Source organism: Podarcis muralis, chromosome 10 (assembly GCF_964188315.1).
Source record: "Podarcis muralis chromosome 10, rPodMur119.hap1.1, whole genome shotgun sequence".
Lineage (NCBI taxonomy): Eukaryota > Metazoa > Chordata > Lepidosauria > Squamata > Lacertidae > Podarcis > Podarcis muralis.
In genome coordinates, this window is record NC_135664.1 from 32,706,860 (window position 1) to 32,723,244 (window position 16,385).

General features: G+C 44.0%; 1 protein-coding gene across 5 annotated transcripts in view; it reads left to right on the forward strand.

The window, feature by feature from the left end:
* The first annotated feature begins 2,690 nt into the window (after positions 1-2,690).
* The window catches only part of MYRFL (myelin regulatory factor like), a 43,557-nt gene continuing 29,862 nt past the window's right edge, over positions 2,691-16,385 (forward strand). The window contains exons 1-8 of one of the 5 annotated variants that reach the window (XR_013394350.1): positions 2,691-3,452; positions 5,470-5,563; positions 7,005-7,072; positions 7,193-7,445; positions 8,231-8,319; positions 9,760-9,910; positions 13,569-13,764; positions 14,600-14,676. Coding sequence is in view for 4 of the 5 variants with exons in the window: in XM_077934715.1 (XP_077790841.1) it covers positions 3,407-3,452; positions 5,470-5,563; positions 7,005-7,072; positions 7,193-7,445; positions 8,231-8,319; positions 9,760-9,910; positions 13,569-13,764; positions 14,600-14,676 (974 nt within the window). In the remaining variant the exon portion in view is untranslated. Of the gene's footprint in view, positions 3,453-5,469; positions 5,564-7,004; positions 7,073-7,192; positions 7,446-8,230; positions 8,320-9,759; positions 9,911-13,568; positions 13,765-14,599; positions 14,677-16,385 lie in introns of those variants that run through there. The other 4 variants (XM_077934715.1, XM_077934714.1, XM_028746862.2 and 1 more) reach the window with 4 other exon arrangements.

Here is a 16,385-nt window from a genome sequence, read left to right on the forward strand (position 1 = left end):
GTCCTGTGGTGTCGAACTTTAAAAAAGAAGTGCGCATTCTGCAAATTGTGAGGGGCATGTTTCTGCACAGATGTTCCCATTACTACAGGGAACTTGGTGTTAATAGCTTGGGGTAAATATATATGGCAATACCAACCAAAAACTAGGGCTTTGAAATAGTAAAACTACCCAAATTACCCACCTGGTGTCTGTGGGGTTGGAAATATCTTTATAGGGGTTTACCTCTGGAGTAAAAAGGTAAAGGTAAAGGACTCCTGGATGGTTAAGTCTAGTCAAAGGCAACAATGGGGTTGCGGCGCTCATCATGCTTTTAGACTGAGGGAGCCGGCGTTGGTCCACAGACAGCTTTCCAGGTCATGTGGCCAGCATGACTAAACCACCTCTGGTTCAACGGACCACTGTGACGGAAGCCAGAGCGCATGGAAACGCCATTTACCTTCCCACTGTAGCAGTACCCATTTATCTACTTGAACTGGTGTGCTTTCAAACTGCTAGGCTGGCAGGAGCTGAGACAGAGCAACGGGAACTCACTCCGTCGTGGGGATTCGAACTGCCAACCTTCTGATCGGCAAGCTCAAGAGGCTCAGTGGTTTAGACCACAGCGCCACCCACGCCCTTTGCCTTTTACCTCTGAGTGGAGAACATGAGAAATCCCTTCTGGACATTTAGTCCAACATCCTGTTCTCACAGTAGCCAATCGGATGCCTATAGGAAGCCTGCAAGCAAGGACTCGGTACAACAGCCCCTCTGTCCACTTGTGGCTCCCAGCAGCTAGCTTCAAGTCATCCTACCCCCCGCCCCCGGACCTCTTTTTCTGCATTGAATCTTTTACTTTCTTGGTTTATCATGTATGTTTTCTTATCTTACACCATTCTGTGCTCTACCCCTTTTCCCATATGAGCTTCCAAGGGGTGACGATTTACGCACCAGTTCTGTTTCCTTCCAGAACCTAAATAAAAGGCTTGTGCACTTAATGTAGGGTGTACATATCCCAACCATTCAGCGTTTTAAAAAGAAAATAACTCTGACAAATACTAGAGGACCATTTTTCCTTGCCTTCTGTGCCATCTTTTCATGGCATCTGAGCTTTTGGGATATGACTTACCAGGGTATGGCCATAAACGTGTTTAAAATACCCCAGAGGCTTAGTCACATAACCACGCTGCTAGTGGCCAGCTGCCGCTTTTCATTCAATCTGGATCGTGTAACTAAACAGGCAATCTGCGTATTTTGCACATCTATTCCATCTTTATTTATGGTACCCTGCAAATATCCTTATGATGGGCAAGCCTTTTTGGTAATGTCAATCATCCAAGTTGATCTACAAAAAAATCACCAAAGCCCTACTCAGAGTAGACTCATTGAAATGGATGATCCTGAGTTACAGTTATTGATTTTAATGGGTCTACTCTTGAGTAGGACTAGAATACAACTCCATCCCATGATAGTGTATTAAGCATAACTGTAAGAAGTCGGGGTGTCAAAGATGGACTCCTCCATTGTCTCCCGAGACAGACAGATGCCAGCAACAAGGAGTTTGGGGGCCGCATGCTAATGGTGGGCAGGGCCAGGCGCAAAAGCAGGCAGAGAAATGAATGTGAGTCTTACTATTGTATAGTAGGCTAGTTCATATGAACATGTGTACAGTCTTCTCTGTCCTCCAGCAAAAAGGTAAGCAAAAAGTAGGACCAGAGTTTTGGCGGCTCATTCCTGCCAGGGCAAAAGGAGGGTAAAAAACAGGGCTGGTATGGAGTGTGGTCTGGGGAGAGTTCCTCGGACCAGCTAGAGAAGCAGCCAGGAGGGCTGTATTTGGCTCCCTGGTTTGCGGTTCCCCACAGTTCTAGGTGTGCTTCATGGCTGTAAGCTGGACTTGATTCCTTGGAGTTCCCTTCCTCAACAGAAAAAGTTTTGCTGTTTTCCTGCCATGAGGGAAAATAGAAAAAGACAATTGCAAAGTTTTATTTGTTTTTCTTTTTTAAAAAAATCTTTCTTGAAAGTTCAAAAAGTACATAATTATATGTGCACTAAACATGGTGAGACATAAATGAAAAAGAGAAAGAGAACCCGTGTAGAAGGGAAAATAAAAGGGGGAGGGGAAAAACAACCCAAAACTATATTTTACAAGGTGGTTATTGTACTTCACCAGATGTTAACCTATTGCAGTATTTGTAAGAATGGATTCCAAATATCATTGAATTTGTCCATTGCAAATTGCAAAGTTAAAAGTTAAGCTCGTTTTGCAAAAAAGTGCACAGGAATTAAAGCTGCCTGAAACTTTATTAACTATTTTACCAAATACAGGGCTGTCTGCCACACACACGGCAAATATATTGGAGGTTTGTGGTACTATACATAAAGTACATAAGAAGTGCAACTGTGGGTGGAGAAGAATGAAGTTTGTTCTGCATTTCACTTCCTGGACTTTAAACATGCAGACTGGAATATAATTATCCTTCAAGTTTTACACTTGCTTTGCTATACAGGTGTTGGCTTCAAAAACAACAACAACCCAAATGTCAACCGTATTTTAAGATAAAATATGTCTGGAAATGTATATAGAGATAAAAATGAGCATTTAAAACTTTTATACAGATTTTGTTGTTGTTGTTTAATCAGATGCAGAAATGGGACAAAATAGATTTATGAATGAATGTATCGTAACATTCATACCCCAACTTTTCTCCAAGGATCTCAAGGTGGCTTACATATTTCTCCCCCTCACAATAAACTCTGTTTGTTGGTTAGGTGGAGAGAGAGGGACTGGCCCAAGTTCATCCAGCCAAGTTCATTGCTGAGTGGAGACTTGAACTCGGGTCTCCCAGATCCTAGCCCAGCAGTCTAACCATTATAGCACAGTGGTGTAACAAGAGACAACTGGAACTATGACTGATCATCAAGAAATCACTGCATCTTCAGACTAGCTTTTTAAAAAGAAAAGAAAAAGCAAAAAATCTGATCATGCCTCCATTTATAGCATTTACCTTAGCTATACATAAACACATGCAGGGGAAGGACAGGCAAGAGATAAGCAACCTTTGTTGCCTTCTTAATTGCACACATGCTGCATAGCCGAGGGAATTAAAGGGTAAAGGTCCTTAAGGAAGGAAACTCTTACTGGGATCAGCATTACGTAAGGGGAAAATACTGTACACGTTTTGGTCCTAAAGTTGTGGCAGGATCTTTATTTGGTGCTGAAACCCTCAAATCTGACCAGGAGCTCATTTGCAAAAGTCCTGGATTCTCTCCGGCACGCATAGCCTGTGTGTTTTGACAAGAATGAAGGAGATCTTTTTTGGACATGTTGGCAGCCCTCTGAAAAAGTGCCAGCTCTCCGTAACTAGCTGAGCAAGTCTGAACGCTCGCAAAGTGGTTTGGGGTGCAAACTGCCTCCTCCTCCTACTTGCCCATGGATGTTGTGGGTGAAAATGAGGCTCTTCAACAGTTCTTCGAAGGTAGGTGGCCAGCGGCTAAAGTAAAAGATGGTTTTGTCCGCGCTAAGGGAGTGTGTTGTATTTTCGTTGCCTCTTCTGATCACTCCCTATTCATATACACCAAAAGACGACTCTTAATTTTTGCTGGGCTAGTCTTCCAATTTCGTTTCCAAAGAGAGCACATGTATTGAGTGGGTGGGACCATGTGAATGAGTAGAAAAGAACATATTTTAATATATTTATATCCTGCCTTACCTCCCAGGAACTTGAGATTGATTCATTTATGATATTTATATATTATGCGGGAGGCAGTGGAAGACAGAAGTGCCTGGCGTGCTCTGGTCCATGGGGTCACAAAGAGTCGGACACAACTAAATGACTAAACAACAACATGCTTCTTATTTGGACTACAGGGACTACAGAGTATATGAAGCATAAAATCAAATACAGTGCTAGCTCGGGTTAATAATTTGTTCTGGAGGTTTGTTCTTAACCTGAAATTGTTCTTAACCTGAGGTACCACTTTAGCTAATGGGACCTCCCACTGCCACCATGCGATTTCTGTTCTCATCCTGAAGTAAAGTTCTTAACCCAAGGTACTGTTTCTGGGTTAGCGGAGTCTGTAACCTGAAGCGTCTGTAACACGAGGTACCACTGTAACTCAATAAAGAGAAAATGTAAACAGACCTCAGAGCAGACATAAAGCCATTAAAATGGGTAAGATTTTCTTTTCAACTGTTTTCCTGGTGCCTAAAGAATGGTAGTGTTGGTGCCAGGTAACTAGGTCTAGTGCCATGCATGACTACAACACAACAACCCTGTGAGGAAGTTTAGGCTGAAAGATGATCACTGGTGTGAGCCCATCCAGTAAGCTTCATGGCTGAGTAGAGATTTGAACCTGAGGTTTTAACACACATGAATGTTCACCATACTGTATGCAGCTTCAAGCTGTGATCTTATCCAGCACTGCATGCGTGTGAGGTTTTAATTTTAAAAATCTTAGTATGGACGTACCCCGGAAGTCGAACAGAATCCATTCCGGAAGTCCATTTGACTTCTGAAAAGTCTGGAAGCCAAGGTGCAGCTTCCAATTGGTTCCCGATTGCGCAGGTGTGCCGGAAACAATAGCGGAAGTCGTGCCAGATGTTCAGCTTCCAAAAAAAATTAGAAAACCAGAACACTAACTTCCCATTTTCAATTGTTCGGGAGCCGGAACGTTCAACTCCCAAGGCATTCGGGAGCCAAGGTACGACTGTACATTTAGAAATATTTAAATGAACAATGATAAGAGAATGAACTTCGTAGTCATCTTGTTCGGAATACCCTAAAACCCTCTGGCAGCGACTTTACTGTACATGAATATTAATCAAAATATCTTCCTGAAATCTAGCCACATATTCACACATATTCACATTAGCTACATCCCATATTTTCTAAGCTATAAATATATAAAGGATAATTCAGTTTGTTTTTTAGTATTGGACAATTAATATATATATATATATTTGCTGCTTGTGGTTCTGTAGTCCCCCCACCCCCTTTGACATTATGATACTGTACTATTGTGCTTGGAATCTTTGAAGTAATAATAATAATAATAATAATAATAATAATAATAATAATAATAATAATAATAAATATTATTTATACCCTGCCCATCTGGCTGGGTTTCCCCAGCCACTCTGGGTGGCTCCCAACAGACTATTAAAAACAGAATAAAACATCAAACATTTAAAAACTTCCCCAAACAGGGCTGCCTTCAGATGTCTCCTAAAAGTCGGATAGTTGTTTATTTCCTTGACATCTGATGGGAGGGCTTTCCACAGAGTGGGCACCACTACCGAGAAGGCCCTCTGTCTGGTTTCCTGTAACTTCGCTTTTCACAGTGAGGGAACCGCCAGAAGGCCCTCGGTGCTGGACCTCAGTGTCCGGGCTGAACAATGGGGGCGGAGAATCATGTGGTCACCGAAAAAATGAATATATAACAGCATTTTCCAGCCAAAAACCATAGCCCGAATTCTCCATGTTTAATCTTAAGGGCAAGACGTGCACAGAGCATTGGAGAATGCATTGGTGGATACACGGATGCTGGAAGAATTTATAGACAGTGACTTTGAATCGTTTGGAAGCCTGTAAGTATGAAAAGTACAGTTTCCCCCATCATTTCCCTCCTCCACCAATTTCTTAAAATTGCACACAAATAATGGTAGGGATAACAGACGCGGGTGGCGCTGTGGGTTAAACCACAGAGCCTCGGACTTGCTGATCAGAAGGTTAGCGGTTCAAATCCCCCATGACTGGGTGAGCTCCCGTTGCTTGGTCCCTGCTCCTGCCAACCTAGCAGTTCGAAAGCACGTCAAAGTGCAAGTAGGTAAATAGGTACCGCTCCGGCGGGAAGGTAAACAGCGTTTCCGTGTGCTGCTCTGGTTCACCAGAAGCTGCTTAGTCATGCTGGCCACATAACCCGGAAGCTCCCTCGGCCAATAAAGCAAGATGAGCGCCGCAACCCCAGAGTCAGTCACGACTGGACCTAATGGTCAGGGGTCCCTTTACCTTTACCTTTAATGGCAGGGATGACGCCCCATTCCTGAAACAGGGTGAAGATCCATGCCTTATTCAAAATAGTTTTTTCAAGGAAAAATGACGAATGGCTGCTAAACAGCAATGAGATTTATTTTATCCCTCCTCCTGTGTCTTCCACCCCACATTGTTCAAGAGAGCCCCATACCTTCTGAATAGGCTTGGGGCGGGGAGAGGTTGTAGTGGCAAGCAAGGAATGGGAAACTTTCCGCTGTGAACTTAGGACCTGAGCCAAAATCTTCAACGGCTCAATTGATACTTAGAAATATCCTGTGGAATGGGAGGGAGAGAACAGCAAATGTGCCCCAAGCTTCTGTTTAATGGAGCCATGCCAATGCCGAGAAAGTGGCAATATTATCAGTTCTGGATTGTGCTGCTTCCTCTTCCATAGGCAACGCTTTGAATATGTCAATGCATCATATAACACATGTGAATGTGTGGTAAGACAAGTGTCAGCGGTCATTAGACTAGCAGACTCACTTTGGAAGGAGAAGGAAAGGGTACAAACACTGCTGTCATCATAATTTCCCGAGAATCAATTGCAGATCTTAATAACCACAGTTTCTCTTCAGTACTTGTTATCATGCCATCCGTGGGGTTTGGGCTAGCCCACACATTTATTGGGCCTATCAGGAATCCTCACAGAACGAGAATTTAATAGCTCACGTAACATGTAGATCTGCATTAAAAGCTATCCACATGGCCTTGGCATAGCTAACAAATAGGTTTGTGGGGGGTTTTGTAAACACATAGAAACTACATTTTTTTATTTATAATTTTATTGTTTATTTAACATAATTGTTACAAAATATTGCAAATAAATATATATTTCAAATAAGCACATATACATGAAAGAAGGAACAAAAGAGAAAAAAAAAAGAAAAAAGAAGAAAAATAAAGAAAAAAAAGAAGAAGAAAAGTTGGAAGATACATTTTTGTTATCTGTATAATGGCTTTTTTTTTCCCCCCTGTCCCTCTCGTCTCAAATTCTAGGCAAAACACGCTCCCAGACTCCCCGCCAGATTCAGGATCGGAGCCCTGCTCTCCACCACAGACTAAAGGTTGGTTGTGTGAGTCCTGATTGGTTGGCATTCTGGATTGGGTGTTCAGTGTTCATCTGAAGTGGTGACGCTGGATGATGCAATGCTTCTCTCTCTCTCTCTCTCTCTCTCTCTCCACAGTCACGTATTATGACATTTCATACCCTACCGGGTTGCGACCTTCAGCATCTCTCCCTTCCGTAGGACCCACCAATAAGTTCCCTTGCAACTTTTTTGAGACTTCTTGTAAGACAAATGCTATCGGACAAGCGTGTGGTGCACACCATGACTTCAGTCTGAAGACAGGCAATGCGCCAACTCCCTGGAATAACTCCACGCCATCAAATAATCATGCTTTAAATGGCTCCCCGTTAAGACCCTCTCACAACCCCAGGTAATTTAAAATATATATTACTGTAACCAGTGCTTTTCCCCTCATGGGTTAGCAAGAAAAAGTGTGGAGAAAAAAATGACACTGATTTAAATTTCACCTGCAAAAAGAAAGAAAAATATTCTGCTGCATCTTTTAGAGGCTCGTCATATTTTAGAGGCATTTCCTTCTGTAGGAAAGAGCTGCTGTCAGCAAATTCATGTTGTTAAGGCGCACAAAATAAGATTTCAATCTCTCCACAAGGTGGCAGCATTTAAATGTTGAACAGCTCAGTCTTGTGCAAGTTTTACTCAGAAGTAAGTTACATTGTAAGGGACGTGGGTGGCATTGTGGGTTAAACCACAGAGCCTAGGGCTTGCCAATCAGAAGGTCGGCAGTTCGAATCCCCGCAACAGGGTGAGCTCCCGTTGTTCAGTCTCTGCTCCTGCCAACCTAGCAGTTCGAAAGCACATCAAAGTGCAAGTAGATAAATAGGTACCGCTCTGGTGGGAAGGTAAATGGTGTTTCCGTACGCTGGCTGCTCTGGTTCGCCAGAAGTGGCTTAGTCATGCTAGCCACATGACCCGGAAGCTGTCTGCGGACACACACTAGGTCCCTTGGCCACTAAAGCGAGATGAGCGCTGCAACTCCAGAGCTGCGGCTGGACCTAACGGTCAGGGGTCCCTTTACCTTTACCTAAGTTACATTGTGTCCAGTCGAATTTAGGATTGCATTTGTCACATGATCTTTCTTTGAAACATTGCATTAATATTTTAATCAATCGGTATCAACGCTCATGTTCCTTCTAGTCTTTCCTTGGTATCTAAAAAGAGAAAGCACTCTGAGATGTTGGAGGACCCTCTAGAATTTCAAACATGGTCTGGCAATGTTGGACAAAGTAAGTGGAAATGTATATTTTGTGGATGGGGTGGGGATCATCCTTCAGCACAGATATGCCCACCTCCATACACCTGAGACTTTAAAGTAATATAATAGTGGGGTTGGAAGATGGAAAGCATGAAACTAAAAACAGCCAGCCTTGAGCCAAGATCTGTCTATCTACCTATCAAACTGATCACTGACATTCCTCAGGGACCTGTATTAGGAGGCTTGGACTTAGTTATTTCCTTAATTTTGTTTTTTGGTTTGCTGTGTTCTGTGGGCTGGAGATCAATGCGACTCACATGTCTCATGTGTAATGCTAATGAATTTGCACCAGGAGGGGAGCTGTCATTGATCCAATGTGCCAATCAGTCCACCCCCTGCCTCTGCACCACTGCTGTTTGAACGGAAAGACCTGGACACCTTGGATGGTATTCAGTTCAGTAGTTCTGCTAGTGCAAGCACTTTTGACTGTGCAGCAGAACTTCCCCTCCCTCTCCTCTCACCACAAACCCTGTGCACTCCCTAAATCTGCTCTGGAGCGTTGGGAGGAAACCCACGACATCTTTTAGGAGTATGTGGGGAGCACACAGGGAAAGGAACTTCAGTTGTACAGCCCAAAGTGCTTGTTCTTGCATAATTGTTTAGGGGGGTGCTGCGCTCCACATGCAATTGCACACACAATGTATCATCTTCTTTGGCTCCAAGATTCTGCAATTCTAATCCTGTAAACTGCTATCCAAGAACAACAAGCAAGAGATGGTACAAGAGCGTCTCGATGGCTCAAGATGCCATCACCATCATTTATTGTTTATATGCCTCCCATCTGACTGGGTTGCCCCAGCCACTCTGGGCGGCTCGCAGCAAAATATTAAAAACACAATAAAATATGAACCATTAAAAACTTCCCTGAGCAGGGCTGCCTTCAGACGTCTTCTAAAAGTCAAATAGTTTATCTGTTTGACATCTGAAGGGAGCGCACTCCACAGGGCAGGCGCCACTACCAAGAAGGCCCTCTGCCTGGCTCCCTGTAGCCAGTATGGTGTAGTGGTTAAGAGCGGTAGTCTCGTTATCTGGGGAACCGGGTTCGCGTCTCCGCTCCTCCACATGCAGCTGCTGGGTGACCTTGGGCCAGTCATACTTCTTTGAAGTCTCTCAGCCCCACTCACCTCACAGAGTGTTTGTTGTGGGGGAGGAAGGGAAAGGAGATTGTTAGCCGCTTTGAGACTCCTTAAAAGGGAGTGAAAGGCGGGATATCAAATCCAAACTCTTCTTCTTCTTCACGTCTCGTAGTGAGGGAACTGCCAGAAGGCCCTCAGAGCTGGACAATGGGCTGGACAATGCGGGTGGGAGATGCTCCTTCGGGTATACAGGGCCAAGGCATGCTTCTTCTAGCCTAACAGAATCCCAGAAACAACAATATGACAGATCATCTGATGGTCTGATCTCCTTCCAGTGACTGTAAAGGATTCTTCTCCTGACATGCAAGAGTATGACAGTGGTGTGCAGAACATAGCGTCTGTTGAAAAATCCTATCCGTCCCTCGCCTGGCAACCATATCGGATATCTCCCTGGAGCAGTCTGTTCAACCATAATTATGAAAAGCTGTAAGTGCTTATCACATTCCATCCTTTTTTCATTGTGATGCTCAGATTGGAAAGAAATAGACACCACAGGCTTCTCTTGAGGAAGAGACTGAATTGATGTTTGAACTACAAATTTAAATGGGTTTGATGATGATGATGATGAATTCATTCATACCCCACCCATCTGGCTGGGATTCCGCAGCCACTCTGGGTGGCTCCCAAAAGATTAAAAACAGAACAAAACATCATGACTGGGATGTTAGGTTGTAGGTTGCCTTGTCCCAAGTCAGAACACAGTCCGTCTGGCTCATACGGTTTCTGCTGACTGGCAGAAGCTCTCCTGGGTTTCAGACACTGGAGTTACCCCCAGCCCCACTTAAGAGAGGTGAGAATTATACCTGGGACCTTGCAACACAGGAGGCACTCTTGGGGAGTGCACACAGCTGGAGAGGGAAGGATTAATGGGAACTAATGGGTGCTGGGTGTCCATGCCAGACACGCAGATGACATTAGGAAGGCCAATCCGGTGGCTCACCCTGTTAAACTGTTCAGCTTGACTGAGTGTCCACTTGGTGAGCCACCTTCAAGATGGCATTTCTAATTTCTGCCCTCATGTCCGACATGGACACCCTGCGTCCGTAAGTTCCAGGCATTCAGCATGGAGGCTGCCTCTGAATATTGTTTGTTGGGGAGGAACAGATGAGGAGAGCTATTGCCTTCATGCTTCCTTGTGGACTTCCTAGAAGCATCTGTAGAAAGCAGGATGCTGGCCGAAACGAACCTCTGGTATGATCCAGCAATGCAGCTCTTCTTATTCTTTGAAAATAAGAGACATTTTTCACCTGAAACCGATTGGTGGCTTAAGCTGCATTTTTAGTATTATGTAAATCAAGTAGATAAATAGGTACTGCTCTGGTGGGAAGATAAACAGCGTTTCTGTGGGCTGCTCTGGTTCGCCAGAAGCGGCTTAGTCATGCTGGCCACATGACTGTACGCCGGCTCCCTTGGCCAGTAAAGCGAGATGAGCACCGCAACCCCAGAATCGGCCACGACTGGACCTAATGGTCAGGGGTAAGGTACCCCTGCCCGTACGGGCCAGTCTTGACAGACTCTAGGGTTGTGCGCCCATCTCACTTAAGAGGCCGAGGGCCAGCGCTGTCCGCAGACACTTCCGGGTCACGTGGCCAGCGTGACAAAGCTGCATCTGGCGAGCCAGAGCCGCACACGGAAACGCCGTTTACCTTCCCGCTAGTAAGCGGTCCCTATTTATCTACTTGCACCCGGGGGTGCTTTCGAACTGCTAGGTTGGCAGGCGCTGGGACCGAGCAACGGGAGCGCACCCCGTCGCGGGGATTCGAACTGCCGACCTTTCGATCGGCAAGCCCTAGGCGCTGAGGCTTTAACCCACAGCGCCACCCGCGTCCCTAATGGTCAGGGGTACCTATGTTTAAATCAGGGGTAATAAGCACCCGGGGGTTTGCTGGGGGCATAAAAACAAGGCACCATGGCATCTCTCTGACGCTCTTGCACCCTGTTAGAAATCAAGTGACTCTCAATGTAGTTATGGTTAAGTGTTACTGCTTAAAACTTAATATAGTCTTACTTTATGAATGCATTATTTTACTTCTTGGAAATGTGCAGTAGTCCAAAGTCATTCATATCTATGAACACCTTATTTTATTTCTTGGAAATGCACAATTGTTGGAACCATTTCTTGTGTTATCATCTTTTTAGAAGTAGTCCCATAATATGAACAGGGATATGAGATTGGGCTGGGGTGGAGGTGTCCACAATACAAAAGAGAAGTAGTGAATATCTTCTCAGTCTATATATATTTTTGTCTTCATTGTCCAAAACTGGGCATATCTATTCTTTCACCAGCAGGGTAATATTGGGACTACCAAATGTTTACTCTCCAATGTAAAAGAAACATTTAGAAATACAGATAAAGCCTGATTTTCAGACATTTGTATCTTTGAAACTTGATATCCTCTTTATTACATGCTTTACAAATCCAGAAGTGAGTGGACATTATTTATGAGCCAGTTCTCTTCTCTGCCGTAGATTAAAATCTCATGAAGAAAGTGACAGGTCTCAAAAGGGACCATTTGCTCTTTCTTCACCATCCCGAGAGACCATAAAGTTGAAATAAATCTTTTGCAAAAGTCTATACATTCTAACCTCTAATGGCCAAGTGAAAGGAGGAATCCCAAAGAGCCACCTTTCATTTGCTGGGAGGAAAGTGGGTTTCCACAGTACCATGTGACAAGGGATCATTGTTCAGCCTTCCTTTAATGAACAAAGTGACTCTATATAATGGAGACTTTGAGTCTTGGGCTGTAGCTTTCAAGTGATGTATTACAGAGATGCAGACAGAGAGGCACAATTGTCCTAGATAGCTAATTCACTGCTTCTTTCTAGACGGCCTTTGAGACCTTTGCTCCATACACGATAGCAGAAAAGAAGGGTCTCACATTTGGTAGAAACACACGTTTAAACAGCACATGATAGCAGCCATCCTCATAGTGACTCTGCATAGTGATCACCTCCTAATCCACGTTGCACAGTATATTTATTAGGTCCAAAACAAAATGTCACAAAATAGGATGTAGGTTTAATGCTCTCTAGAATTCTTCTCCAGGCTGAGGTGTAACACAAAGCCGTGGACTGGGATGGAGGCTGAGGAGGGAAACAAATAAGCAAATGAGGAACAAAAATGGGCTTGATGTTGTTGCTGTCTCAAGATGGGAGATTGTAGACTTGGTTGGATATGTCCCTGCTAGAGCCTGCTGCAAGTCTCAGGTTATGCCTATGATTTTAGGACAAAGAAGCAATTTGGAAACCCCAGGGGCATCAGTTTTCCAGATCTGTTGCTAGCATTAAGTGAAACAGACACAAGGAAGTAGAAAGAAACATACTTATATTAACTAAACTGGAGATCAGTTGAAGTGGGTGTTAATCTTCGTGAGACTACAAATGTAGGAATTTTTTTATTACCCAGAAAAATTCTGCTGGATAATACTGCAGGAGGTTGAAACAATCTTCCATGTATTTTTTTACTGTCGTTTACATCAGGGGGTTTGATGGCACACAATATATCCTCAATCTTAAAGAGTATACTTAAAGAGTATCTTCCTTGAGGGTGCTACTACATTTATTAATGAGCAGCTGCAAAACATCAGCATGTCTCTTAGACCTGATGTGGCTGTTAGTTCTTAGCTAGGCATTTTTAAAAATAATTTTTTTTTTTTTTTTTGCTGAGGCTGTGCTTTTGCATTTCATATTTGTATTTTGACTTATTGGTTGGTTGACTGTCATAAATATCTGACTGGATGTTTTAAAATGAGGGTTACATGAGAAAAATGAGTAGCCTTTTCGCTCACTGCGTCAGAGAGGCATTGTGAGCAACAGTGCTCCTTTCTGCTTCCTGTCAGCCCTGGAAGGAGCCAATCACTCTCTTAAAAAGGAAGTACTTGAGGTGTTTAAGTATCTCTACCTATTTCCTGTACGGCATTAAAAGCCAATTTAAGAATCCATTATTACTTCAAAGATCCCCCTCCAAAAAGACATGAATAATTTGTTACTGGAGTATCCACATCTATGATATTGTCTGAGTGACGTGACTTGCTGAAATATTATTCCACTTACAGATTCCTCTTGTGTGTGGTTTTTTTTCCAGCCCAGATGTGGGATATTACATTGTTACAAACAAAGGATTTAATTTTTCAACAGCAGATAGCGCTTTTGTTTGTCAGAAGAAAAACCATTTCCAGATCACAGTCTACATTCGAGTGGTTGGACACCCAAAATTCGTCAAAACCCATTTGGGGCTGAAGCCAGTAGAAACGTTTTACTTGAAAACTTTTGGTATTAAGGCAAGTGTGTTTCCTTCCTTCCTTCCTTCCTTCCTTCCTTCCTTCCTTCCTTCCTTCCTTTCTTTCTTTCTCATTTTCATTATTAATTTATTTCAGATACTTCTATGCTACCTTTTAGGGCAGGTTGTTGTTGTTGTTGTTTAGTCATTTAGTCGTGTCCGACTCTTCGTGACCCCATGGACCAGAGCACGCCAGGCACCTCTGTCCTCCACTACTTCCCGCAGTTTGGTCAAACTCATGCTGGTAGCTTCAGGAACATTGTCCAACCATCTCGTCCTCTGTCGCCCCCTACTCCTTGTGCCCTCCATCTTTCCCAGCATCAGTGTCTTCTCCAGGGAGTCTTCTCTTCTCATGAGGTGGCCAAAGTACTGGAGCCTCAGCTTCACGATCTGTCCTTCCAGTGAGCACTCAGGGCTGATTTCCTTAAGAATGGATGCGTTTGATCTTCTTGCAGTCCATGGGACTCTCAAGAGTCTTCTCCAGCACCATAATTCAAAAGCATCAATTCTTCGGCGATCAGCCTTCTTTATGGTCCAGCTCTCACTTCCATACTTCACTACTGGGAAAACCATGGCTCAGGTATGGGGAAGCAAATACAGCCCTCCAAACCCTCGGCACTCTTCCCAGCCTCCCCCCCTCACTTGCCCTGCTTCACACCTTCCTTGAATGTTTTTGTGTGGCTGGAATATGCCCTTGAACTCTGATCCTCACGCTTGCTTGCCTGGATGGAGGTCAGGTATTTTCCTAGATAAGCTTAATGTACAGAAACCTTCTGGTATTAGAGAGAGAGAGTGTGTCAGTCTCAAACCTCCTTTGCTTGTTATTCCATATTTAGATGGAAGCTCCCAATCAAGTAATCATCATTGAGCAATCTCAACCTGATCGAAGCAAAAAACCTTTCCACCCTGTTCAGTAAGTAAAAACAAACATACAAAGCACAAAACACCAAAACCCACACATTATTATTATTATTATTATTATTATTAGTAGTAGTAGTAGTAGTAGTAGTACCCTGCCCATCGGACTGGGTTGCCCCAGTCACTCTTAGCGGCTTCCTACAAATATAAAAGCATAATAAAACACTGTACTTAACAAGTAAGTATATGTATCCATCCAGTTATTCATTGGACAGATCCCACTCTTCTGTTCAGAAATATCACAGTGGCTCCTTCTGATTTCCAGTCTAGGCACCTTTCCATTCCAGACCCCCACCCACCCAGCCACCCCTGCCTAAAAAGGGCAGGTCAAGTGGAAAACTGCTCAGACCCATGTTTTCTAGGCATGGCACAAGGGGAAGTGTGGACACCCTAACTATTCATTTGCTAAAGCCACTAAACTGTTTAAGCTGTGCACTACTGAGTCAGAAAAACTTTTTTACTAACTCTAAATTTAGTAAAGGTAAGGTAAAGGTAAAGGACCCCTGGATGGTTAAGTCTCTAACCCAGAAATAGTACCTGGGGTTAAGAACTTTGCTTCAGGATGAGAACAGAAATCGTGCTCTGGCGGCGCGGCGGCAGCAGGCGGCCCCATTAGCTAAAGTGGTGCTTCAGGTTAAGAACAGTTTCAGGTTAAGAACAGACCTCCACAACGAATTAAGTACTTAACCCGAGGTATCACTGTATTCTTAAATTTAGCATCTTTAGGTGCTGCCTGTCTGCATTTGTCAATAATCCATGGGTCGTGGCAGTACTACCTTTAGGATTAGGAAGTGTGAGTATCAATGAGCTCCATCCTTTTACTTTTCCATAGAAAGACACCTTAGGGCAACTTCCTCCCTGTGGGTAGGCTGAGATCCTGCATGCACAGCCTGGGGACCAAATTAGATGTGACATCATTCACCACAATTAGTGACTGCATAAGTGATTTTTAAAAAGTGGATAGTATGGGTGTTCCTCAGGCCCAATCTGGGTTGGGACTTCAGTAGGCATTGAAGACCCCCTTCCACCATTGCAATCTGCCAGGGTCCAAACTGGACCCACCAGTCCCACTGTTTAGTTTAGCAAGCCATCCATGCAATTGCTAATCTTGGGGATGCTGTCATGTTTAGTTGGGCTCTTTTGCAGTTGATGCTTCTTGAGCAGCTCCAGTCCTGTTTCCATGTTCCTCTGCCTACATCATTGTTTTGCTGATGAGAAGGCCAAAGACATATCTATTTCCTGGGAGGTGTTATGTATTCAGTGGTCTGTGTTTGCCTGAGCTTGAGTCTGGACTAAGGATTCTGAGCTCTTGTGTTCTGATTCAATACATGATGTCCAATCACACAGAACATTTCAGGATTTGGGCCTCTGCCATTGGCCCTTGAATTCTGAGTCGTGATTCGCAGCTTGGAAGTTTAGACAGCCAATCATGTTGGGAGTGGGAGTGGCCCAGGCTTTCAGGAATGTATATAAGCAGTTGCTTTGCCCCTGTTTCCCAGTTATGTAGTTGTCAGGGAACTGCCATCGGAGCCGATAGTGGAGGTATGGCTCTCCAACGATGCAGGAGAAGGGACCAGCAGGGGGAGAGAGAACACCTCCTTTGAGGAAGGAAATAGGAGTGACACCAGGAAGCAAGGGGGAACTGCGGAGAGAGGGCTCCAAGACTCTTCCACAGAGACCAGCGGGGAGAGCACAGGACCTCCG